Source organism: Gymnodraco acuticeps, unplaced genomic scaffold, assembly GCF_902827175.1.
Source record: "Gymnodraco acuticeps unplaced genomic scaffold, fGymAcu1.1, whole genome shotgun sequence".
NCBI classification, from domain to species: Eukaryota; Metazoa; Chordata; class Actinopteri; order Perciformes; family Bathydraconidae; genus Gymnodraco; species Gymnodraco acuticeps.
Window position 1 is genome coordinate 556,966 of NW_022992313.1, and position 27,889 is coordinate 584,854.

The window sequence follows — 27,889 nt, forward strand, 5'->3', positions numbered from 1 at the left end:
AACATTTTTTTTTTGGGAGAAAAAAGTCAGAATTCTGACTTTAATCTCAGAATCTCAGAAAAAATGTTTTTTTGTTCTGAGATTAAAGTCAGAATTCTGAGATTAAAGTCAGAATTCTGACTTTTTTCTCAGAACAAAAAATAATAATATTTTTTTAAAATCCTCACAACATTTTTTTTTATGCGGCCCTAATCCTCTTCCGTATGTGTTCAATTGTTTATAGCCTGCATTTATTTTGTGATTAGACTTTTATAAATCATTTAATTTGAACTAAGAGTGAAACACTTGATGTGTTATCTTTGTGTGTGTGTGTGTGTGTGTGTGTGTGTGTGTGTGTGTGTGTGTGTGTGTGTGTGTGTGTGTGTGTGTGTGTGTGTGTGTGTGTGTGTGTGTGTGTGTGTGTGTGTGTGTGTGTGTGTGTGTGTGTGTGTGTGTGTGTGTGTGTGTGTGTGTGTGTGTGTGTGTGTGTGTGTGTGTGTGTGTGTGTGTGTGTGTGTGTGTGTGTGTGTGTGTGTGTGTGTGTGTGTGTGTGTGTGTTCTGAAATGCACTTCAAATGATCACTTTTCTCTTGATTTCCCTTTGATATTTTGTTTAGGTACAGTGTTACTTGCAGCTAATTTATTGATTGTTTTATGGGTATTCTGTGTTGAGATAGTGCAAATATTTGTAATACATATCTAATATCTTTCTAATACATTTGTCTTGTGTTGTTTTTTCACATAACTAAGACTATAGAAGTGTAAAAAATAGGCTACGTCAGATTATTCCAAGGGACATACATGTCAAATCAAGTTAATTTTTATTTATATAGCCCAAAATCACAAATCAGAATGAGGGGGTCCTTGGTGTATTCTCTATCTTGTAAGGGGTCCTTGGCTGAAAAACAATTGAGAACCTCTGTTCTAGAGCACCCTGGAACCGAGGGAAACTCTGAAAGAATACGCCCATTGGCTACAAATCAATATGATTGGTTGATCAAACTGTCAGTCCAAACGTACGCTCTCATTCAGTGCAACGGCCAGGGCATTCTATCAAGGATGTAGAATACCTTGGTTGAAGGATATTCTACCCAGAGACCCAGCACAAGATCTGATTGGTTGCTTTCTTTTCTAACACAAAACCACTGAAATGCGTAGAGCATGGTCCGAGAAGGACAAACAAATCAACGTAACACTTTTTGTTTGTCACGTTATATATACAAACACATACACGAAAAAAATATATAAAAACAGTATATGTGTGTACATAAATGAAATAATAAAAGTGTATATATATAATGGTTTCATTACTTTAATGCTTTACCGCGACCGCTCTAGCGTTTCGCTGCAATGCTTGCGAGTTGCTACCTAAATCCATGGTTGCTACACGGCTGCCGAAGAGGACGTCTATGAGGCTGTCACGTAGAGCTACGTCCAAGCTTGCGTAATGTGGAAGTAGGCGTGGTTAAATCTAAACTGGCTTGGAAAAACCAAAGACCAACCTGGCACACCTTTTATTCTTATCCCCACCCTTAAAAATAATCAATATCGGTTTTATTCTGGCAGCATTATTTGTTTACAACAATTGACTTTTTTATTTTCAACAAAGCTATTTAAGAATTCAAGGCCAAAAGTAGCAGTTTATGTTTTTCGATTTATATACTGAAACTCTGAGCCAAAGCAACAGTAAAATACTTTAAAAACATGTTCATATGTAAGGTTATGACAAAAGTGTCATTTTATCATTGAAAATGTTTCTCAACCTCAGTTATAGTCTCAGTGAGTGTGAGATGAAATGCCCCCTGCAGTCATACCTGTGCAGACGCAGTCTGTCTGATGTGAACAGCAGATACTCAGAGACGTTGCGGCCTGTGATGTCCACCAGGATGTCTCCTGTCACCACCTTCATGAGGGGGGGGCGTCCCCCCACCCCACTGGGACAGGAGAACCCTGTCCCCTGCATAGAGCAGGTACAACGCACCGGCTCATGTAGGGACAGGGGGAGTGTGGGGGGGGACGTCACAGGCTCTGAGGAAACAATGAGGCCGTTTATTTTAATCAGTAGTCCTTTCTTTACATTTTGACTTGTCATAGCAGGACACACTGGTTGAATCAAACTCATTAAAGTTGCATCAGACTGCTAGTTTTACTGTCGAGCCGACAGACCACTGAATCACTTTTCCTCAGAGCTATCAACACAGGACACACTGCATTGGTTGTACAACAGAGATGGTGATGGTTATTCCGCAGGATCACACATCCCAATTATAACTACAAACCTAAATCCCACCGTCTACTAGAACATCAACCTAATGTAAGATATCATTTTGAGTTTCCTCTTCGCAAAATGATCACTTGTAAGCGGTAATGCCGTGTATATGTATAGAGATTTCATTGTAAAAGGTAAATGGAAGGAGTTTGGCTGTAGTGTGTTGTCGTTGACAACTTGGGAGCAATAGTGCGTGAGAGTCTCCCTCCTATTACTTTACTACCTTCATAGTACAGTAGGTAATAGGCCACAACTCAAGCACTATCCTCTTGTTCTGGTCCTTGGATCAAATCATCAGTGACAGAAGAATCACGTGATTGGAGTGAAGCCATTATCAATGTTATAAGATAGACCTGTGATTGGCTTGCTATGCGACAAATGCTCATTTTTATGCAACAATTGCTTTGGTATGAGAAAGGGTCAAAGGGCTTATAGTGAATGAAAAGATAAAAATAAGGGATTTGTTTTCTACTACTTCTCATTATCACAGTGATCTAATTTTCAATGGCATAAGGATTTTTTTCTTGTAAAGCTATTTATGTTATTGAGGTTATGCAGGCCATTGGTATCCTTGCTAATGGTTTTTTTGTGAATGTATGATGTATCCATTGGCAACAAAGTAATCAGTGGAGGCATTATTCACACACCAGTTGGACTGTTCGCCATAGGCGGCGCGTGAGGCTCAGGTTTAGGAAGGCTAAATAACTTATTTTTTCATCTTACGCTGCCCGCCTCCGGCGTCTATAGAAAAGACATCAACTCAGTGAAAGCACCGCCTGCTGACCGATCAGAGCTCAGTGTGCGGAGTTTAAATCTATCAAGTCATATTACAGGAAAAAGGAAATGCAGTTTAAACTGCCGTATGCAGAGAAGACGCCGACGTGTCGCACTTATCATTCATATCACACTGACATCACATCATCAATCAGATCATCGATCTCACATCGATATCACAATATTTCCTTATCTGAGTCAGCTTCTCGAGCCGTATCTGGCCGTGCAACACTTAGTTACATTGTCACATATACTGTATGCAGACGTATTATTTTAAGCCACACATTAAGTTGACGAAACACTCAACTCAAATGTAATAAAGTCAGATCCCCTCGTGTTTTAGATGGGGCAGTATCATAAAACTGTTGTACGCTTTCAAACACTCGGTAGTTTATTTTTTAACGAGTTGTTCTGTATTCTCCTTGCAGGTGCAACTATGTGGCTTGTATCCTGGATTATATGTTTAAGTCATCATGGATGTTTAAAGTTCATATTTGTCTAATATTAGTTTACTTTTCATTAATGAAGTATGATGTTGCGCTGTCAGTACACTTGTCCCTGTTTGTGATTGGTCAAATGTAGCTAACCCCGCCCCTTTCACGTGAACGCGTTCTCAGCTGGCGAAAGAAACCCTGGCTTGATTTACCGAGTTGATAACCAGCGTCGTAGGACCGTTTAGCGAGATCGCGTTTGTTAGGGTTAGTTAAGATAACTCAAGCATATCCAGGGTCTGTTGAACTGGCTTCGTGGTACAGGGCACAGGTGGCTGCATAGCAGCGCTAATGTCAAATACATTATATTTTTATTTTACCAGGATGCAGTTACACAAATATTAGGGAAGGCTTAGCCTTCCCTAGCCTACAGCACCCGCCGCCCCTGCTGTTCGCTTACATTAAAATGAGAACTTTGAATGTGAACTAGGATTTTAAATCTGTATGATTGTAATATTTACCCTGAGCAAGGGGGGGGGGATCAGGAGTAGGAGACTTATGGTTATTAATGTTGTTTTACTCTTGTGTTTAATGTTTGAATATTTGTTATGCCAGGCTGATATATTCTTATGTAAGATATATTTGGGCCTGCAGTGCTCATATTAAAGTGGTCACAAGCCTTATGAGAAGGACTCACCATGCACTGCGGTCGGATGGGCGGCTGTGTAGTTCCACAGTCCGTCCTCAAAGCCAGGATCTGGGTCATCTGAAGGCGCTGGTGAGGGAGGGGGGGGTACAAAGTTGGAGAAAGGGACCCCCTGTGTAAAGGAGTCAAGACACATGGAGTCAAAGTAGCGTGCAGCCAGGGTCTTGGAGTTGTTGGCGCTGGGGTTGAGGGTCTGGGCCAGCTGGTCCAGGGTGCTGTTGAAGGGGGTTTTGAGGACACAGGTGGCCCCCACGCCCGAGGGCAGACGGAGGGTGTTGATGATCTTCTGTGGGCTGGCGTCCGGTGACAGCCTAATCCTGAGAGGGGAGGCCAATGATGATGAGCTAACATTCTGAACTGGTCATTGACAGTCAAATGTTTATATTTTCAAAACTGTTGTTGATGGACAAGCTAACAGCAAAACGGTCAAATCAGCCCAATAAGTAGAATATTAAACAAAGATATCAATAAAGAAATGTGTGTGAATAGATTAAAAAGACAAGAAAACAGACATACCTTTATAATTAGAGTAAATTATGATATTAGTTTCCTGTTTTATTTTGAAATGTATTTTCCTCCTTGTGTCTTGTCTGGTTTTACTTCCTGTGTTTTCCCTCCTGTGTTCACCTGCTGCCCCTGTGTCCCCCCCCTCACCAGCTGTGTCTTGTCTCTGTGATTAGTGTTGTGTCTTCCCTTATGTTCTTGGGCTGCATCTCACTTCTCTTAACTTAAATCCTTGCGTCCCTCACTTGCGTCTTTTCCTTCCCACCAGGGAAGCATGGAGAGACGCAAGGAAACCACGAGAAGGGAGAAGAAGCAGAGGAATTAGTTTTAAGAGCAATGGGACGTCCTTTCCTCCAGAGCGCCACGTGAAGCGACGTCTGTTTGTGATGACGTCGCACAGCTGATGTCTGACAGCAGCCAGCTCTGTCCCCGTTGTATTCAGAACACCCCCGCCTCTGTTAGTACACATTTACTGACATACAAATTTGTATCATCTGTTGTAGACCCAAATAAATAAAATAACACTCATTCTCAAAAAAGAAAAAAGCCATTCTTAAAATGTATAAACGAACAATAGTTTGATTAATATTGATTTGAATGCACAAAAGAATGAAAATGATTGAGAGAAGAAAAACGGATATGTTAGATTAACATTCATTGGATTGTCCACTTTGTTGTTCAGATATATCACATTTTTTACTAAATTATACATTACAGATGTAGCACTATAGAAAGGACTCCACCCAGCAGATTCCAACCAAAAACCCTGCGTTTACCAGTGGCTGGGATTTTAAAGCCCTCCCACTATTTCCTGAGAGGGCGTTGCCAGATTTCCCCATTTGTTCAATTTCAGGATTTAACCATGAGATGGCGCTTCATTCACAAATACACAAAGGGTGAAATTTGGTCTTCAGTTTGTTTCATGGACTTTCAGTACTTCAGTAATGTTTGCAGCTCTGCAGCTGTGTTTGCTGAATAGCATTTAATCACTTATTTGTTATGGTTTACACAGGCTACTATAACGAAAAAACATCAATATTTTAGATCAAATAAAGTATCTAATCTTATTATCTTAATTGTAATTCAATAATATATAGTCTTTATATATTAAACAATCATAATAATAATGTAAATGTTTACACTTCTTTATTTGTTATGCTCATACTTTTACCTTTACAATAGTTTGCTTTAATATGCAGTATATATATTCTTTGTAATATTGTTGTGGTGTACACAGTACAGTAGATCGAAGTAAATCAACTTATACATTATCATGTATTATAATGTATTGTATTATTAAGTAATATCATACATTAACCCCATAGCAGATGCCACATTGATCATCAATAATTACAACATTAGTATTTCTAAATATAAGTTGTAAAAATACTTATGTATATGTATTTAACACTAATAACATAATGATTCATTTGACTTTCAGATAATAATACTTTTCACCTGTGTAATTGACCATTTTGAATGGAGGACATTTACTTCTAACACGTATTTTTACCTAGGTAAATAATCTGAATACTACTTCCACCTCTGATTTTGGACCCCGTCACTCTTTTTAAAACTTTAATTAAATGTTTGATATTTCCAGAGACCCTTTCAGACCACTGCTGGAGAACTGAGGGGGGATGGGAGAGTTGTGTCACATTCCAATGGGCCATTACTTTTGAAACAAAGAGAGTCAAAGCCCTGCGATAATTTAAGGGAGCTGTCGGGGGGTGATGAACTGATGGTTAGTTACTGGGGTACTGAGTTTCCTGTCTTCTGTTTTTGTAGTGATGTGACAACAAACACACAAGGTCATTTAACAAGGTGTTAAATGACCTTGTGTGTTTGTTGTCCTCAGGCATGTTTGTATTATATTTGATTACTCAAAGATACCGTATTTTCCGGACTATAACTCACGTTTTTTCACCTGTCTGATTGTATCCCGTACGGAGCCCTGGAGGGCTCATAGAGAGAAAAATAAATAAAAAGATGCCACGTTTTATTAATTTGTGCGCACGAGATGTCATTCGTGGCCCCAATTTAATTAAAACGAGGCCACGCTTTATTAATTTGTGCGCACAATATCTACTTTCTCGTTCGCACAAGATACTTTTTCGTGCGCACAAGATACTTTCTTATGGTAAAACCGTAAAACACGTCGAACTGCCCGATTATTACGTGTGTGTGTGTGAGCATTTGTTTATGATAGTGTTGTTCGTTCCGGTGCACTCCGGCAGGACTATAGCACTACATCGAGATTAAGATTAAACTCATTTCTTTCACTTGGGAATACACATATAACTATGGAGAACCAGATGTGTGTAAATTACTGTTCATGGTCATTTGAAAACAAATTCAACAAGTGTCGGACACCAGAGTTGGGTGTCTGTAATAATATTACTTTTGTCGGTAACGGAGTAATGTAACGCGTTACTTTTATAATTCAGTAATCACACTACAGTTACTAACATTGCCCGACACGCGTTACTTCGTTACTTCATTATAACGTTATAATCATTAATTACACTACAGTTAGCCTACTAACATACAGAATTACTAGATTCTCCATTTGACAGACAAGAGGGATTTCCGCCGCATGTTTATATTTACGTAGCATTTGCACGACTTGCCCGTCCACATGCAGTGCATAAACATGGCTGAGTCAACAACAGCGATAACTTTCAGGGGGTTTTGAGTTCGTCCGAAGAAAGGACAGGAATGTGACAGTGAGGTGCAAACTGTGTCCAGGGGCCTCATTTATAACGCCGTGCGTAGGACTCAAGTGGGAAGGTTGCTTACGTAGTACAAAGCAAAAAAATAGGTACAGAAATGTTCCGACATGTTCCGATTCACAAAACATTGCGTACCGGCGAGGAAAGTGCGTACGGCACTTCCTACGCCGGTTTCCCTTTTATAAATCACAATCGACTCGAAATGCGGTGCAGCTTTTGCGGGCTTCACGTAACTCCCATATTTGCCTATAAATAGTCAAAGAAACGCCCATTCCTTCATTCATTCTGACTGACTGCAGGAAATGACAGCAGAAAGCTAAAAAATACATCTCGCACCGTGTCAGATTCTGGTTATTTTGGGGAGGTGGAGATAAATCATATTATTTGGTGGATGCAGTTTGAACAGGGGAGCAGCATGGAGGTCGGATCGTCACCAACATAAATAAATAAGTGGTCCGAAAAAAGTTAATGACAAAAAAAATACACATAGCCTTCCTCAGGCAGTGTGTTTGTACCGGGGACAGGAGACCCCCTTGATGAGAAACTAAGAAAAGATCGGGGAATCCCTCCGGAGTGGAGTCATGACGACTGGATCTGAATTATGTTTTTGTATTTGGTGGTTTGTGTTCCAGCTGTCGATCAGCTGTGCGCAGCCTGTGCGTCTCACACCCCCCCCCCCCCCCCCCCCCCCCCCCCCCCCCGCAGCAACCCTATATCCACCAGTTAAAGGAAATACAACTAATGTGTTGTGTTATATTAGCTGTACAATTGACCACATATGGTGTTCTTAGCTTCCATACCTCCTGTGTTTTATGAGCGACTTATCAAGTCTTGGCAAACGGCATAAAACACGATTAAACGTGATAGTATATAAAACCTTGCTCGTATCTACAACCTATGGAAATGCAACACGGCGTCAGTTTAGACGTAATTCTGTCCTTCTGCTTACCGCATCATTTATGAGAAAACATTTCATAACATTAACACAACATATTCGAGGTGGTTTTCAATAACATATCCGTATTTATTTATTTCTCCAAGTTATGTGTTTGTGTGCACTGAGGAGTCGCAAACATGCGTTTGTTAAATCATTTTAAGATTGGCTTTAATCAATGTTTGAAAATGAATTCTTCATAAATGATAAATGAGAGGTAACATTTTATTCATGGTATTATTTCCACATATTTCTCTCCATTCTTCCTTCTGCCAACGGTGTCGCAGTTTCTCGTCTCTCCCGTTTTTGTGCTTAGGTTAGCATGGGTTAGAGTTTGCGTGGAGGACTGCACATTTTCCCGTCAAGTTAGTATTTTATAAATCGCAAACATTGCGTAGAAACTGGCGTACGCCATTTTTTGAGCGTATATCCCTTTATAAATGAGGCCCCAGGCCAGAAGCTTTTATCCACTGCTGCAAACACAACGTCAAACCTCAACAAGCACCTTAAAGATAACATGCTAACGTGAAGCTAATAGCTAAGGAGGACCTCCGAATCCAGAGTGAGGATGTCGAGGATGTCGAGTAAAGTAACGAGTTGTAGTGTCGAGAGACAGGAGTCGGAGGCGGGGTATCAAAGGTACAAGCTAGACTTTTATTTAGCATCAGAACAACCATAGACTGTATATATAAACAACATGTAAATAGCTTCAAGCCCGGGAAGCCAAGACCGGGGAAAACAGGAAGTCCGGTTAACTCAAATGTCCGTGCGGAACAACAATACCCCAACCCATAGATCCGTGGGTGAATAATGTCAATCACCACAGAGTAACACTTTAGGTGCGCCACATTTGCGCATCTCAGATGAGACTCCCTCCGCTGTCTGCGTGATCTGCCTGTAGGGAGGGGCGGCCCTGCGATTAAAGTAACGAGTAAAGTAACGAGTAAAGTAACGCGTTTAAAAAAAAGTAATATGTAATATATTACTTTTTTTGAGTAACGACCCCATCTCTGTCGGACACACACAAACACACCGAACACACACACACAGAGCGGAGCTGAGCACAAACACATTATGCGCCCTGGTGACCGGACATCTCTTTCATAAAATAGGGGGAATAATTGGGCAGTTCGATGTGTGTAGAGGTGTGTGTGGTTAAAGGGCCGTAGAAGCCCTGACGTAGGCGGTTCACCGGCCTCAGTAGCAGCGGTGGGGGGAGCGGTAAGCCTACACGCTCCGCCGCCATAGTCGTCACCGCCGGGAAGTCGTCACCGCCGGGAAGTCCTGCCGCGCAGACCTGTGCTGCGGGCCTTCCTGGCGGCCGCCGGAAGTATCAGACAACGAGGTGTCGCCGTCGTCGTTCCTCTCCCCGACGAGCGGGCCCGTCTGGTCCGCTGGCATGGCGAACATGAAGGGCACTCCCTCATCGTGCTCCTCCATATCCACCACCTCGAGTTATGGGTCCTCCGCCGGCGAGACATGACACTCCTTGAATTGCTCCAGCCGCTGGCGGCGGCTGAGCCGAGGGATCAGGCGGCAGGCATTGCAGGCCGGAAGCGGGCCCAGGTTGGCCGCCGCGTGGTCAGACCCCAGGCACTCGATACACCGACGGTGGAGGTTGGCGCCTGCAATTACGCCCAGGCACGAAGGGCAGGGTCGCTGCTCCAATAATGGTGAGTCAATTTTTCTCTTTCTGTCTCTCTTCACTCAGTTGTTCTCTTGCTTGCTGAAGAGAAAGGGATGACAGTCAGGAGGCGAGGCCTCCTTTTATGCGGTGGGATGCGCGCGCATTCAGGTAGGCCCGCCCCGGGGCCGGCTACGTCTAAAAAGTCTCAGTGGATGAATGCTTGCATGATATGATCAAGGGGAGTACCCATAGAGTCCAGTAGAGGGCGGAGCCTGTGAGAGATATAACATGTTATAAGGGACCCACAATCTATTTGTATGCAAGGGATAATGTGCAGCGAGGCAGTCATTATGGGGAAAAGAACACCCACTTGCTATTTTGATGAAAATACTTTTGTACTTTTACTTGAGTAACATTTTGAATGCAGGACTTTTACTTGTAACAGATTATTCCTACACTCTGGTACTTCTACTTTTACTCAAGTACAATATCTGAGTACTTCTCCCACCTCTGGAAATAAATCCTGAGTGGTTTTAAAAAAAAGAATCCTACTGCTCTGAAGGATATTTTCATTTCACAAATCCTGCACTAAGCTTTGCATTCTCCAATATCATTGAAATGCATGGATCCTCAGCAATGCTGAGCAGCAGCCGCTAAACATTCGGCTCTCCCCGACGGGAGGCGGCTCTTCTTCCGGTAGCTCGCGATCGACGTGTTGGGGTGGATCTCAAGTTATTTCATTTTCATTTCCTCGCTCATAGCTCCTCGCTCCTTGGTATCACCGGAAGTTGATTTGTATGCGCCATCTTGAGGAGCGTCCCATGGCTCTTTGTGCCGGAGGACCGAGGATCGAGGCGTGATAACAGAGGAGCGATAATCGAGGAACCAGCGGACCATCCTCCGGTGAAATCCTCAGAAACTCGCCCCACCCCCTTACTGTGTATCGCTCACTGATTGGACGATGCAGCACATGCACTGATCTGATGTTTCTTAACAGCAGACAGTGGCGGCGCCAGGGTATGGCTGGGGTAGGCTAGAGCCATCCCAAGAAATGGCTTAGCCCCACCTTAGCCCCACCATGAGAAGTGATGTTAAAGTAAGCAAATTAAATAATAAGCAAAATGCTAAATGTTGAGAACACGGCTTGCAAAAATATACGGGTCGTGTCCACAACACACAAACTGATCCTGCTGTAACAACAAGTGCACGTTACTGATGCAATATGGTTGAGACCATTCGGGCATATGCTAGAAGAGGGGTGCAAGGAATAGTCTATGAATAGTCTAAAAATGTCATGATCTTCAATTCATTTTTATTATGAACACAATACAATTAAAAGAGAGACAGATTTAATATCTGTCAGCAGGAACAACTTTTTTCGTTTTACATTTGTATTTATTGTTATTTCCATTCAGTCACAGCTGAGACATGAATTACGTGATTTGTCTCAGCCAACACAAGTGTATTGCCGTTACTTAATGTTATTGTTATGCCTACAACAATACCGTTACGATAATGCAACATCTGTTCACGTTTATTTAACCCACAATATTTCTGTTATGCTTTCTCTTCTCTCAATTATTTTCTTTCTATTGTGCACGCAAATAAATATGAAACTATAGTTTGCTCATACATTTTAAGAATGGCTTTTATCTGTTTTTGAAAATGAGTTCTTATTTTAGTTTATTTATTTTGGTCTACAACAGATGATACAAATGTTTATGTCAGTAAATGTGTACTAACAGAGGCGGGGGTGTTTGTGAAACACCCCCGCGGGAGGGTCTAAGACGCAAGAAAAATACGCAAGTGAGGGACGCAAGGATGGCAGTTAAGAGAAGTGAGACACAGCTATGGAGACCCATGAATTAAAGTATCAAGTCACCTCGAGTCAGAAGGCTCAAGTCCAAGTCAAGTCCAGAGTCATTGGTGTTTAAGTCCAAGTCGAGTTGCAAGTGTTTTGTGATTTTGTCAAGTCGAAATGTTGTCAAATTTGTGACTCAAGTCTTACTCGAGTCCATACCTCTGGTAATTATGCTATGTTGTTAGAAGTGTCATTAGGGAGCATGTTAGCATGTTGGCATTTAGCTGACCTAGTTGACAATCATGTTCAGTTTAATTTCATTTGGAAGCTGCCATCTGTTGACATGTGGTAATTACTTTTCCCCAAAAGCAATGGTCAACTTTTGAGTCTGTCTTTTCTAAAATAACACTCATCATTAGGCTGAACCATGACATACCAGTCTGTATGGTCCAATTGCTGTTAATAAAAATATCTTCTTACCTGTACTGGGATCTGTCTTCATTGGTGTAAGGGATGAAGTTGCCTCTAGGTTGTGTATAGTTATGATACTGAGATGGGGACAAGATTAGGGGTGGTAAATCTCCTGTAAAACAAGAAAAACTAAATGTTAGGGATTCTTTTGAAAAGTACTGCTAAACCTCAACATGTACCGGCAAGGAAGATACAAAGCATGCAACTATTGCACCCTACAGGTGAATACTTTAGGCGAAACCTTTGAACTAAGGTATATCACAAATTAGCTTTCCCAGTTGATAACTAACATTAAGACATTTTTTTTTTTAAATTGATATAATAATATTAGGGAATATCCTTTTAAAATGATATACTTATTTGCGTACATTTCCAGAACAGACATGAACAACAATGTTCAACATTTTTGACAAATGAGGGTCAAATTACGGAGCCCCTAAAGGTTCATGGGAAAAAAAGTGTCTCGTGCGCACAATATACTTTCTCGTGCCTGCGAGATACTTTCTCAAGACAACCGTTTCATTGCAGACTGTTATGTTTATGAGGGGAAATGGCAGCATATGACATGTGACGGCCCCAGAGCCTGTTAGTGGTGTGCATGTGTGTTGCAGGTCCTGCGATGGGGTGGAGCTGAAGAGGCCAATCAGCATGACCGGGGACACCTGGCCGGAGCTGAGGTGCTACTTAAGCCCAGCTGCCCAGAGTCACATGACTCTCTCCAAGCCTGCTGCAGGAGGACTCTCGCCATGATCCTTTCCCCTCGCCCATCCTCTCCTGTTTCCGGTGTTGCATTTGGAACGATCACAAATAAAGTGCTGTGGTTTTTGGAACCCTTGAACGTCTCTCTCTGTTTGTCTGTTGTGGCCTACGGGACGGTCCCACATTATTTGAGATATATTTCAAACTCGGACTTCATTTTAGGGACATTTCGGCCAGAGGTGTAGATCTATTTGTTTAAGCACCGGATTCGCAAAACAGGAGGGTCTAAACCAGTCTGCCTTGAGCTATGAATTCATGTCCGTGACTCTCACAGTATCAGCTATCTGCGCGCAGAGAGCTGTGCCTTTTACGCGACGCATTCACTGTGTTTACCTTCATTAGAACAGCTGAATAGAGATCGAGGCTGCTACGTTTTAACCACACACACACACACCTCTACACACTGCGAACTGCCCGATTATTCCCCCTATTACTCGTTTTATGAAGGAGATGTCCGGTCCGGTCGCATGATGTGTAAATTACGAAGAGGCACAAGCTCTTACGTTGATATTGGAGATTTCAATAAATTCATATCATCAGTCAAGTCTTCGACCATTATTCAGAGGGAAATGCTACATGATGTGTGTGTATTTGTGCTCTGCTCAGCTCCGCTCTGTGTGTGTGTGTTTGGTGTATTTGTCCAACACTGGCAAATTACCATGAACAGTCATTTACACACATCTGGCTCCATATGTGTATTCAGAAGTGAAAGAAGTTTGTTTACACACACACACACATACATACACACACACGCCCTGATGACCGGACATCTTCTTCATAAAACTAATAATATGGTGTAATAATCGTGCAGTTCGATGTGTCTAACCATAACAAAGTATCTTGCGCACGAGAAAGTATATTGTGCGCATGAGATACTTTTAGTTTTTTCCATGAACCTTTAGGGGCATCGGTACTTTGTTGGATCCTTGTACTCCTCAGAAGAAGTCCTGCTTGTTTTTGCTTGCCAAGCCAAATAGAGAACTGCTTCATAGCTGGATGAATGCAATAAACCCATATAATGCAGAATAATGCAATCAGCTGTCTACAAACAAGACTGAGCTGCTTTTTCTTCCGGGAAAAGATTGTCCCACTCTTGACCTAACAATCAACATCGGCACCTCAGTTGTTTCCCCGACTCAGACTGCAAGGAATCTGGGTGTGATCCTAGATAACAACCTGTCCTTCACTGCAAACATCGCTGCTACAACCCGTTGCTGCAGATACACGCTTTACAACATCAGGAAGATACGTCCCCAGCTGACCCAGAAAGCGACGCAGGTTCTGGTCCAGGCTCTCGTCATCTCACGCCTAGACTACTGCAACTCCCTCCTGGCTGGTCTACCTGCATGTGCCATCCGACCTCTGCAGCTCATCCAGAATGCAGCGGCTCGTCTGGTCTTCAACCTTCCTAAATTCTCCCACACCACTCCGCTCCTCCGCTCCCTTCACTGGCTTCCAGTAACTGCTAGAATCCACTTCAAGACACTGGTACTTGCTTACCATGCTGCGAATGGATCTGGCCCTTCGTACATCCAGGACATGGTTAAACTGTACACCCCAGCACGTGCACTACGCTCTGCATCAGCCAAACGACTCGCTGCACCCTCGCTGCGAAGGGGACCCAAGTTCCCATCAGCAAAAACACGTGGGTTTGCTGTCCTGGCTCCAAGATGGTGGAATGAGCTCCCCATTGACATCAGGACAGCAGATAGCTTGCACATCTTCCGGCGCAAACTGAAAACTCATCTCTTTCGACTCCACTTCGAGCGATATAATTATTAACAAAGCACTTATATACTAATAAAGGGCTGGCTTATCTAAAGCCAGTTGAGTAGCACTTGAAATGTTTGGCTCTATGAAACCTGATGTACTTATATGATTCTGTTTTCTTCAAGGTTGTGTCTTCCTGGTCGAATGTACTTATTGTAAGTCGCTTTGGATAAAAGCGTCAGCTAAATGCAATGTAATGTAATGTAATAACCAATGAGTTTAATCAACAGCACAAACACTTCAGCAGCAGGACAGTATCTATTCACTTGCTTTTTCCATAACGTCCCTTTCTAACTGCCTTGTAGGACAGAAGAAAACTGTTTCTGGAGAAGCAGGATACAAAGCTATGTTCAACCTTTATATGTAAAATCTCACCAATCTCAGGCACAGATAAGGCCACAGTCATGGCCACACAGACAAAGAAGGCTGGCAGGAGGATCTGAGAGAAGAGGCCCTTGGTGTTTCTCTTGGCACAGTGGAACCTCTTGACGATGAGGCCATGAAACTGACTCAGCTTCAACCACCAGCCCTCCAGCTTGAAGCTGCCCTGCCCCTCCAGGACCTCCGGCTCTTGGGACGGACATTTATCTGCATCTCCTGGAGGTGAAGGACACATCGCATGAAAAATGAATGAAATGGTTTGTAGTGATGGCAGCTGCATGTCATGTCTGCATTACTGGATGATTCTGCAGACTTAAACACATTATGCAGTTCAATAAAGACAACAACACTATAGGTGAATTCTGATTCAGATAATATGTATTTAACACCTGAGGAAATGTAACACATGCGAAACAAAATTGAAACGTCCCTGCAATATACGAGTTCCTCTAATGTCAGTTGGTTTTGCAGTTCATTCTTGTGGTAAAGTGCATAGTAGAGCTGTAGTGACAAACATTTAGAGCTAAACTATCTGTGATTTAAATCATGTAAAAAAATACTAAAATAAAAGTTAAGATCACACATTTCTTTCATAACGTTTTATGTTAAATGTATCTCTGTTTTGGTTCAGCAACATATTTTTCCGCCAAAATAATTTATACTGATGTATTTTGTGGAGACTGTCCTCACAGTCCATGTACATGCCACTGAAGACCACACCTGTTCATAAGAGTAGTTCCTGCATTAGGCCTATTGTGGGTAAATAAAGAAAGAACAACATATTTGATGTATGGACTAAACATTTTTGGGTCCTCTCCAAATTTGCCCTTTTTCGTATTTTGTTTGTGTTTATTTACTTTTTGCCGTTTACTTTAAACATGGTTCGCAACATGCAAGCCGACCGCACCAACTCTGCAATACAATATAGCAGAGAGGAACTTCTTCACATCAGAAACTTTGTGGACAATAACCTACCGACAGACAATGGAGATTCGCCATGGCTGCCTCCTGCCGTCCTACCTGAGAGACGCAGGAGGAAGACAAAGTGGGCGTCCTGTGCCGGGCTGCTGGTCAGACTGAGGAAACGAGAAAACCGACCCTCTCTTCTGAGTATTCTTCTGGCTAATGTTAAATCCATTAAAAATAAGCTTGATGAACTCAGAATTCGGATTGCTTTTCAACGGGACATTAAGAACTGTAACGTGTTAATTCTCACTGAGACTTGTCTCAACCCCGCAATCCCGGACTCCGCCATTGTTCCTGACGGATTCACTATTTTTCGCCAGGACAGATAACTCAGGAAAAAGTAAAGATGGCGGTGTGTGTCTAATGACTAATAACAACTGGTTTACAGATGTGAGGATTATTTCTTCGGACTGTTCTGCTCATTTAGAGCACCTCATGATCACAGGCTTTTCACCTGCCGAGAGAATTCACATCTGTTGTGATAATCTGCTGCTGCTGCCTGCTTACAGGCAGAAACTTAAACGGCATAGACCGGAAACAAGGACAGTACAGCGATGGAGTGTGGAGTCAGATTTAGCTCTGCAGGATTGCTTTGCCTCTACGGATTGGAGTGTGTTTGAGGACAACAACATCAACACGGACACGGTCATCTGCTATATTGGGAAATGCATCGATGACGTGGTACGGAAGGTTTCTGTACGAACATTCCCAAATCAAATGCCCTGGATAAACAGCGAGGTGCGCGGCAAGCTGAAAGCGCGCACAGAGCTGGAGATTTGGAGGAGTACAGGAAATCTAAATATGAACTCCGGAGAGCAATCAGCAGTGCAAAGAGACAGTACAAAGAGAAGGTGGAGTCTGACTTCAAAGGCTGTAACACCCGGAACATGTGGGCGGGACTAAGAACAATGACAGACTACAAAGGAGCAGCGGGGGGTGCTGCGGGAGTGTCTACATCTCTCCCAGATGAGCTGAACAGTTTTGTTGCTGCTTCGAGAGCAGCCAGGCTGTGGAGGCACAGAGGGACCAGGAGCCCTGCCCTTTTGTTTTAAACAGGGCAGACGTGTGTAAATCCTTTAAAAGGGTTAACCCACACAAGGCTCCTGGACCTGATGGCATCCCTGGCCGTGTTCTCAGGGTGTGTGCAGTTAAGCTGGCAGAGGTGTTCACAGACATCTTCAACAGGTCCCTGCTGCAGTCTGTAGTCCCCACATGTTTAAAACACTCCACCATCGTTCCTGTCCCCAAAAAGACAAAAATCACCAGCCTCAATGACTACCGCCCAGTAGCACTCACCTCCATCATCATGAAGTGCTTTGAGCGGTTAGTCAAAACCTTCATCACCTCCCAGAGATGGGGACTCGAGTTTGTGACTCGGACTCGAGTCGCACTTAAGTCGCACACACAGAGACTTCAGACTTGACTTGGACTCCTGCTCAAAAGACTTCGGACTCGACTTGGACTCGTGTTTTGGGACTCGTGAACAATCATTGTGTTTTCTATTTTTGGCGTATTAAAGGTGGGGTAGGTACATTTGAGAAACCAGCTCGAGATCGCTAGAATTTGAAAATACACAACCGGAGAAAATCTGCCACTTCCTCACAGAGCCCCTCCTCCAACACACACAAACGCGCACATGACCAATGAGGGCACGAGATAAGTTTGTGCCCCGATGGCAGGCTGACAGGCAGGTAGGCCATCCAGTTACTTTAGCCGGGCCGGCTATCGGGATGTTAAGAGCATTCCATGGAATATAACAAAAAGTGTATCTCGAGCCGGTTTCTCAAACTTACCTACCCCACCTTTAACATTAACATCATGGTAACACCATGGCGACCGGCGGCACACCTGCAGCTGTACCGCTTGTAATTAGGTTAAACTATAAAAACTTCGAACAAAACGCCGGCGGCACCAACAAAAGGAGCGCACACTGCAAAGTCTGCAATATTAAAATCAAGGATGCTGGTACAACAACGTCAAATTTCATCAGGCACTTGAAAACTCACCCGGAGAGGTCAGTCACATTAACGCATATGGACGGTTAGCAAACATGTTTAGCTCAGCATCAGCTATGTAATGTTAACTTAGCTTGCTACTAGCTTTGTAACTGAATATTTGAAAAGATGAGTGAATGTTTGCTTGTCACACTTGTTTGCGTTGAGTGGCGTTGACAACTCTTCACATGACATAAAAAAGGTCGGTAACGTTAATCATTACGTTCCGCTGCCACCATCTACTGGCTAACGTTAAACGTAGAAAAATACATAGTTACATACATAAATACATCTGTCGGTTTATAGGCAGGTTACAGGTTTATTGTTGACCACGTAACGTTAATGTTACAGGTTTATCAGGTTACCATTACACTGGGTTTGAGTGAGAGGATAGAGGAATATGTTTATTTATAGTAGACTTAAAAGATGTCATTAGAGACCCAGTGTAATTAAACAATACGGTTGCAGAGGTCAAATGTTAACATTTTTGTCCACTGGCCAAATGGCTAGCCTAGTGAATGTTGAAATGTTACCAGCCACTCAATAGATTGCCATTGTTATTTTTGGCTGGTGCGTGCAACATACAGTACCAGCCACTTGCATGATTTACCAGCATTTGGCTGGTAAATGGTGTTAATGGTAGATATCTCTTTTGGAACAGGTCATGTTTTAATATCACCAGTTCAGTATATTTCAGATAATATTGCAGCAATAGTTTTTTAGTTGCAAATGGCACAGAACAAATGTTTACTTTGAAGTACTTTTAACACAGTTTCCCTGCGGGGGATTAATAAAGTATTTGTGATACTGATTTCTGATTCTGAAGTGTTTTGCTTATAAGTTGTTTGCATTTAGCTAAAGTGTGATGTTTTTCCTCATATTGCAATAGCCTGTTTAAAGTGATCATATAACAAACAACTAATCAGTACTGATACTGTATGCTAATAGATATAGGAGTGATAATAATACAGTAAATGCTTTGAATGTCTTAGATATAGCTGTGCAGTATTCTTAACAGACTGGATAGCAGCAGACAATAGAAGGCTTATTACAACCAGAAGAGACATGAGACTTTTATTTTTTAGAGACTTGAGACTTGACTTGGACTCGTTACCAAAGACTTGAGACTTGACTTGGACTTGCAAAAAAAGACTTGTGAACATCTCTGTCACCTCCTCCCTCCCTGACTCTCTGGACCCCCTGCAGTTTGCCTACAGAGCAAACAGGTCCACAGATGAAGCCATAGCCCTCACCATCCACACTGCCCTCACACACCTGGACCAGAGGAACACTTATGTGAGAATGCTGTTCATTGATTACAGTTCAGCCTTCAACACCATTGTGCCCTCCAAGCTGGCCATCAAACTCATAGACCTCGGGCTCAACATCACTGAGGACCTGACATGGACTCATCACTGAGGACCTGACATGGACTCTTCACACCACCACCATCACCAAGAAAGCTTGACAGCGGCTCTTCTTCCTCCGCAGGCTGAGGAGGTTCAACATGGACTCCAGGATACTCTGCAACTTCTACAGGTGCACCATAGAGAGGATCCTGACCTTCTACAGGTGCACCATAGAGAGGATTCTGACCTTCTACAGGTGCACCATAGAGAGCATCCTGACCTTCTACAGGTGCAGCATAGAGAGGATCCTGACCTTCTACAGGTGCACCATAGAGAGCATCCTGACCTTCTACAGGTGCACCATAGAGAGCATCCTAACCTTCTACAGGTGCACCATAGAGAGGATCCTGACCTTCTACAGGTGCACCATAGAGAGCATCCTGACCTCCTACAGGAGCACTATAGAGAGGATCCTGACCTTCTACAGGTGCACCATAGAGAGCATCCTGACCTTCTACAGGTGCTCCATAGAGAGGATCCTGACCTTCTACAGGAGCACTATAGAGAGGATCCTGACCTTCTACAGGTGCACCATAGAGAGGATCCTGACCTTCTACAGGTGCACCATAGAGAGCATCCTGACCTTCTACAGGTGCACCATAGAGAGGATCCTGACCTTCTACAGGTGCTCCATAGAGAGCATCCTGACCTTCTACAGGTGCACCATAGAGAGAATGCTGACCTTCTACAGGTGCACCATAGAGAGGATCCTGACCTTCTACAGGTGCACCATAGAGAGGATGCTGACCTTCTACAGGTGCACCATAGAGAGGATCCTGACATTCTACAGGTGCACCATAGAGAGGATCCTGACCTTCTACAGGTGCACCATAGAGAGCATCCTGACCTTCTACAGGTGCACCATAGAGAGCATCCTGACCTTCTACAGGTGCACCATAGAGAGCATCCTGACCTTCTACAGGTGCACCATAGAGAGGATCCTGACCTTCTACAGGTGCACCATAGAGAGGATCCTGACCTTCTACAGGTGCACCATAGAGAGGATCCTGACCTTCTACAGGTGCTCCATAGAGAGGATCCTGACCTTCTACAGGTGCACCATAGAGAGCATCCTGACCTTCTACAGGAGCACCATAGAGAGGATCCTGACCTTCTACAGGTGCACCATAGAGAGCATCCTGACCTTCTACAGGTGCAACATAGAGAGGATCCTGACTGGCTGCATCACGGCCTGGTACGGCAGCTGCACCGCCCTAAATCGTAAGGCTTTACAGAAGGTGGTGAAAACTGCACAGAACATCACCAGGACGGAGCTGCCATCCATGGAGGACCTCTACTCCCAGCGCCTCAGGAAGAAATCCCTCAGGATTATCAAAGACCCCCATCACCCCAGCCACAAACTGTTCTGTCTGCTGCCGTCTGGCAGGCGCTACTGCACGCACCATCCGGACAAAAACCACCAGACTCAGGGACAGTTTCATCTCACAGGCAATAAGACTATTAAACACCTGAACTGTTATTTATCTATTTGTCTAATATATCATTCCAATAACTTTCATATAGACTCTTATTGCACTATTTCACTTTTTTAAACTATTTTTCTTTTTGTATTTACTATTTACTTGCACTTTATTTTTCTGTTTATCTGTATTATTGTGTTGCACTGTTGAAGAAGCCTGTGACCTAAGATTTTCATCGACATAACTACACTGTAGCTATGTTCGTATGACATAATAAAGAACCTTGAACCTAGAAATCATGAGTCTCAGTCAATGACTCGGCACACATGCTGCTGCATTTCTGTCTCACCCCTCAGAATGGCAGAGTCTGGCTCCTGGCCGCTGTCAAAGAGCGGACAGTAATCTCCATAGAAGTCTGCGTGGAGCCCCCCCTCATCGCCCCTCACTGAACCAATGGACGAGGAGGATTTGAGAGAGGACTGGCTCTGGCTCATGGTGGAGCTCGACATCAGATTACTCAGCTCCACCTCCGGATTCTCACTCTCCACTGAAGGTCCAGAACCCTCCTGTGGCAATCCCAGGCCAGCTGAGCCCACTGAGGATTTCCCCACTGAGCTTCCCCCTGGGGACCCCTTCATGTCTGCCAATGGACAGAGAGGAAGAAAAGTAACCAGTAACCCTGGAGCCAAAGAATAAAATCAAAAAGGTCTCCGGTCGGAGCTTGAAATCAGAGCAGAAATCTATTAGTGATGGGAAATTCATGGATAACTTTTGAAAGCTAAAAACATGTGAAGGTGTTGAGCTATCTGGAAACCTGGGGGAAGAATGTGCTCTCACCAGCGTCACTGTTCTCCAGAGATTGGTCCTCTTCAGACACTTTTAGGAACACCTCCTCCAGGGTGGTGTCCATCACCCCGAAGCTGGTGAGGGCGAGGCTGTCCAGACTCTGCTCTAAAGCCTGGAGGCACACATAGCACAAGAGACGCTCAGATAACTGTACAATGAGCTCTCTCCTTTGCCAAGACCCACAATAACACCACAACATGGCCTGTCATTTATATCCGGATCAATGGTCACATTTATACAGTGGAGGAAATAAGTATTTGATCCCTTGCAGATTTCGTAAGTTTGCCCACTTACAAAGAAATTAACCTGTTAAACCCTGAGCGTGTTTTTTAGGTCTCAGGCTCGAAAATGACATTCCCAGAACAAATGACCATAATCTTCCCTTTTAAAAGGGGCAAATTAATAATCTTTTTTCTCAAAGCAATGATAAACCTGTGAGTTGGATGTAAAAAAGTCAGAATCAATATAGATCTTTTTTATTTTAATGTAAATTCCGATTGAACATAGTAAAACATTTTTAATTATAGTGTCTGTCCAACATTTTTTTGTTTACTTATCAATCAATCAATCAATGTTTATTTATATAGCCCAATATCACAAATGTTACATTTGTCTCAGTGGACTTTACAGTTTGTACAAAATATCAGTATGACAATACGACACCCTCTGTCCTTAGACCCTCACATCGTACAAGGAGAAACTTCCGAAGAAAACCCACAGTTTAAAGGGAAAAATGGGAGAAACCTCAGGGAGAGCAACAGAGGAGGGATCCCTCTCCCAGGACGGACAGACGTGCAATAGATGCCGTGTGTAAATTGAAAAGATAATACATTTGCAACATAGGTAGTCCAAATGTTTGGAAATGCATGTGTGTATAATAGGAAGATGAATCCACGAGGATATCCATCCAGGACCTATGATCCAGGACCACAGCCACGACTCAAGATCCAGGGCTCGCGATCAGGGACAGAGGAGCGCAGGATCATCCATGACTCCGGATCCCGGCGTATATAGACACCAAAAAGAAAGACATTTGGGGAAGCTGGGTTAATCGGAACATGAGAGTACACAGGTATAGACAGAGAGAAGGAAGAAGTAAGATGTCCCCCGACAAACTAAGCCTATATCAGCAAAACTAGGGGCTGAATCTAATCAGCCCTAACTATAAGCTTTATCAAAAAGGAAGGTCTTAAGCGCACTCTTAAAAACGGATAGGGTGTCTGCCGCCCGAACACAAACTGGAAGCTGATTCCACAAATGTGGAGCTTGATAAGAAAAGGCTCTGGCTCCCATTGTACTTTTAGAGACTCTAGGAACAACCAACAACCCTGCATTCTTGGAACGCAATGCCCTAGTAGGACAGTAGGGTATAATGAGTTCTTTAAGGTAAGATGGCGCCTGCCCATTAAGGGCTTTGTAGGCGAGAAGAAGAATTTTAAATTCTATCCTGTGTTCTATAGGGAGCCAGTGTAAGGCAGCCAGAACAGGAGTAATGTGGTCCCTTTTCCTAACTCTGGTTAGTACACGAGCCGCAGCATTTTGAATCAGCTGAAGCGACTTGACTGACTTCTTGGTACTCCCTGATAATAAGGAGTTACAATAATCCAGCCTTGAAGTAACAAATGCATGGACTAGTTTCTCTGCATCGTTTTGAGGCAAGATATGCCTGATTTTTGCAATGTTACGTAGATGGAAGTAGGCGGTCCTTGAAATTGATTTTATGTGGGCGTTAAAGGATAAATCCTGATCAAATATAACACCAAGATTCCTTACAGTCTCACTGGAGGCCAAATTAATGCCATCCATAGTTAGTATATCTTTAGATAGTTTGTTTCGTAGATTTTTCGGGCCAAGTACAATAACTTCAGTTTTGGTCGTGTTTAACATCAAAAAGTTTAAGGTCATCCACGTTTTTAAGTCCTTAAGGCAGTCTTGAATTTTATTTAGATGATTAATTTCATCAGGCTTGATTGATAAATATAGTTGAGTATCATCCGCATAACAATGAAAATGTACAGAATGATTCCTTATAATATTGCCTAACGGAAGCATATATAATGTGAACAAAATAGGTCCGAGCACTGAGCCCTGTGGCACTCCATGGCTAACTTTGGTTTGCGTGGAAGATTCATCATTGACACGTACAAACTGAGAGCGTTCAGATAGATAAGACCTAAACCAGTCTAAAGCAGTTCCCTGTATGCCAACTAAGTGCTCTAGTCTTTGCAATAAGATATCATGGTCGATAGTATCAAATGCAGCACTGAGATCGAGCAAAACAAGAATAGAGACACGTCCCTTGTCAGAGGCTATTAGAATGTCATTTGTGACTTTAACCAGAGCTGTCTCTGTGCTATGATGTGTTCTAAAGCCAGACTGAAAAGCTTCAAATAAATCATTGTTTTTTAAGTAATCACACAACTGTTTTGCGACCGCTTTCTCAAGAATTTTTGAGAGGAACGGAAGATTGGAAATAGGTCTATAATTGGCTAAAACCTCTGGATCGAGGTTGTGCTTTTTAAGAAGCGGTTTTATCACTGCTACTTTGAATGATTGTGGAACATAGCCTGATAATAAAGACATATTCATAATATTTAATAAATAAGTGCTAATTAATGGAAAAACTTCCTTCAACAGCTTAGTTGGAATTGGGTCTAACATGCAGGTTGATGGTTTAGAAGAGAGAATCATTGAATTTAATTGTTCAAGGTTTATGGCTGAAAAGCATTCTAGTTTACTATCTAGTGTAATATTAGAACTTACGTTTCCGGGAGCTGTTGATAACACTATACTGGTCAAAGGCAAGAGGTCATTCATTTTGTTTCTAAGAGTAACAATTTTATCGTTAAAAAAGCACATAAAATCATTACTACTGAGTGCTATGGGAATAGAAGGCTCAATCGAGCTGTGGCTTTCTGTCAGCCTGGCTACAGTGCTGAAAAGAAATCTTGCATTATTCTTATTCTCATCTATTAATGAAGAGTAGTAGGCTGCTCTCGCTTTACGCAGTGCTTTCTTATATTCATTAAGAGTAATATGCCAAATTAAACGAGATTCTTCAAGTTTAGTGGAACGCCATATCCTTTCAAGTTGTCTCGACTTTTGCTTTATTTTGCGGATTTCGGCATTATGCCATGGAGCTAATCTATGTTGTTTTATTTTCTTCTTTTTCAAAGGAGCAACAGAGTCTAATTTTATTCGCAGCGCATCTGTAGCACTATCAACAACATGATCAATTTGGGGTGGTGTACATTTTGTATAAGTTTCCTCCCTTACATGCAGACATGCTATCGAGTTAAGTATTGGTGGAATCTCTTCCTTAAATTTGGCTATAGCACTAACAGATAGGTTTCTGCTGCAGGAGCTTTTGACTAATGCTTTGTAGTCTCGTAACAGTACTTCAAAAGTTACTAAGAAATGGTCGGATAAAGCAGGATTATGCGGTTCGACTAATAGTTGCTCAATTTCAATACCATAAGTCAGAACAAGGTCGTGAGTGTGATTATAGCAGTGGGTTGGTTTATTTACACTCTGACAAAAACCAACAGAATCTAATATAGAGTTAAATGCAACAGTAAGGCTATTTTTATCATCGTCAACATGAATATTAAAGTCACCTACGATAATTACTTTATCTGTTTTAAGAACCAAAGTTGATAAAAACTCAGAGAATTCAGATAATAATTCTGAATAAGGACCTGGTGCACGGTACACTGTAACAAATAAGATTGGCTGCAAAGTTTTCCAGGTCGGATGCGTAAGACTAAAAACAAGACTTTCAAAGGAGGTATAATTTAATTTTGGTTTAGTATTGATAAGTAAACTTGAGTCAAAGATTGCTGCAACTCCACCTCCTCGGCCCGTGCCTCGGGCAATATGAGTATTGATATGGCTGGGTGGAGTGGCTTCGTTTATGCTGACATATTCTTCATGTCTCAACCAAGTTTCAGTGAGACAGCATATATCAATATTATAATCTGATATTAAATCATTTACCAATATTGCTTTAGATGCTAGAGATCTTATGTTTAAGAGACCACATTTAATATTCCTGTTTTGTTGCACTGTAGTAGTTGTTACATTTACTTTTATTAGGTTATTATGTATGACACCTCTATTAGGTTTTACCTTGACTTGTCCTTGGGCAGACACACACACCGCTAATATTGGGTATTTTATTGGGTTCGGGATTCCTATGGATGACTGCCTAGGAGAGAGCGCAGAGAAGCGTGTAAGACTGCGACTCCGCCTCCTGGTCTCAACTCCAGTTTGTCATGGATTAAGTCCACAAAGCCCTGAAATGTTTGCCGAAATGAGATCTGCACCTTCCAAAGTAGGATGAATGCCGTCTCTCTTAATCAGACCAGGTTTTCCCCAGAAGGCTGTCCAATTATTTACGAAGCCCACATTGTTTGCTGGGCACCACCAAGACAACCAGCGCTGAAATGATGACATGCGGCTATACATGTCATCATTGATCAGATTGGGGAGGGGACCAGAGAAGATTACGGTGTCCGACATTGTTTTAGCATAACTACACACCGACTCCACATTAAGTTTGGTGCATTCTGATCGGCGTATACGAACATCATTACCACCGACGTGAATAACAATCCTACTGTATTTACGTTTATTTTTAGCCAGCAGTTTAAGATGCGCCTCAACGTCGCCCGCTCTGGCCCCCGGAATGCATGTGACTGTGGAGGCTTCGGTCTCTAAATTCACATGTCTCATAATAGAGCTACCAATAACCAGAGTTGGCTTCTCAGCGGGTGTCTCGCTGAGTGGGGAATATCTGTTAGATACGTGAACGGGTTGGTGGGGACCTGCGGGTTTCGCGTTATGCCCCTTCTGAACAGTCACCCAGTCTCCCTGCTGCTCGGGAGTTGCCGGGGGACAGCTAATAGGAGCTACCTTTTGCCGGTCCGCACCAGCTAACATGGGCTTTACTGTAGCTGAGTTTCTTTCTAAGATGCGGAGCCGGGCTTCTATGGCTATGATTCCCGCCTCCAACCTAACAACTATACTACATTTAACACATGTACCGGTACCAGTAAAGGAGGTAGGGAAGTAACCAAACATGAGACAGTTAGAGCAGGAAATAGCACCCGAGGGTGGGGAAAGAGCCATGGCTAGCTATCAAGCTAAAGTAGCTACCGTTAGCAAACCCGAAAAGAGTGTAGGCAACTGTGGAGTTACAGTCGCCAAGAGAAGGAGAGTTGTGAGTGCTTAAGTTATAGTAACGTGTGATTACAACGTCAGGCAGTTGCCGTGATCAAGAGTTTTAAAACGATCGATTAAGTTAAGATAATAAGCTATCAGCAACAGAACAGGCACACGGGATACCCGGAGATGACAACAACCGGAAGTTACAACATGCTTACCGCAATAGTGGTCCGTATAGTGAAAACCACCCTTGAAGGATGGGATAGTAGACTAAAAGCTTTAGGAATCCAAACTATAACATATAATAAGTACCCTGTATCAAGATTGATGCAACATTTGACCTTTTTAGAGAGATCTAGAAAAAGAAACCCACTTCTGGGGTCATTTGGGTGTATTTTCCATATCTCTGGCCTCCCTTGTTTGATTTTGATGATTGACATCTCTTTTTCAATCAATCAATCAATGTTTATTTATATAGCCCAATATCACAAATGTTACATTTGTCTCAGTGGTCTTCAGTTTGTACAGAATATCAGTATGACAATACGACACCCTCTGTCCTTTGACCCTCACATCGTACAAGGAAAAACTTCCAGAGAAAACCCACAGTTTAAAGGGAACATGGGAGAAACCTCAGGGAGAGCAACAGAGGAGGGATCCCTCTCCCAGGACAGACAGACGTGCAATAGATGCCGTGTGTAAATTGAAAAGATAATACATTTGCAACATAGGTAGTCCAAATGTTTGGAAATGCATGTGTCTATATTTTTAACCGTTAGAGCCAATAGAATCGAGGGGAAGTTCCTAAAATCCATCTAAACATTACCCATTGGTGAATGAGTGCTGCGCACAGTGTTGCCAACTTGGTGACTTTCTCGCTAAATCGGGCGACTTTCCAAACCCTCCGGCTACTTTTTTTTGTCAAAAGCAACTAGCGACAAATCCAGCT

The 27,889-nt window shown here is 42.8% G+C and overlaps 1 protein-coding gene across 1 annotated transcript in view; it reads right to left on the reverse strand.

Moving 5' to 3' along the window:
- Positions 1–27,889, reverse strand: part of abca2 (ATP-binding cassette, sub-family A (ABC1), member 2) — a 238,833-nt gene that overhangs the window by 62,801 nt on the left and 148,143 nt on the right. Inside the window, exons 26-31 of the mRNA XM_034208396.1 lie at positions 21,766–21,886; positions 21,278–21,568; positions 15,133–15,354; positions 12,238–12,340; positions 4,151–4,476; positions 1,794–2,007 (exon numbers count right to left, since the gene is read on the reverse strand). Coding sequence (XP_034064287.1) covers positions 1,794–2,007; positions 4,151–4,476; positions 12,238–12,340; positions 15,133–15,354; positions 21,278–21,568; positions 21,766–21,886 — 1,277 coding nt within the window. The remainder of the gene's footprint in view (positions 1–1,793; positions 2,008–4,150; positions 4,477–12,237; positions 12,341–15,132; positions 15,355–21,277; positions 21,569–21,765; positions 21,887–27,889) is intronic.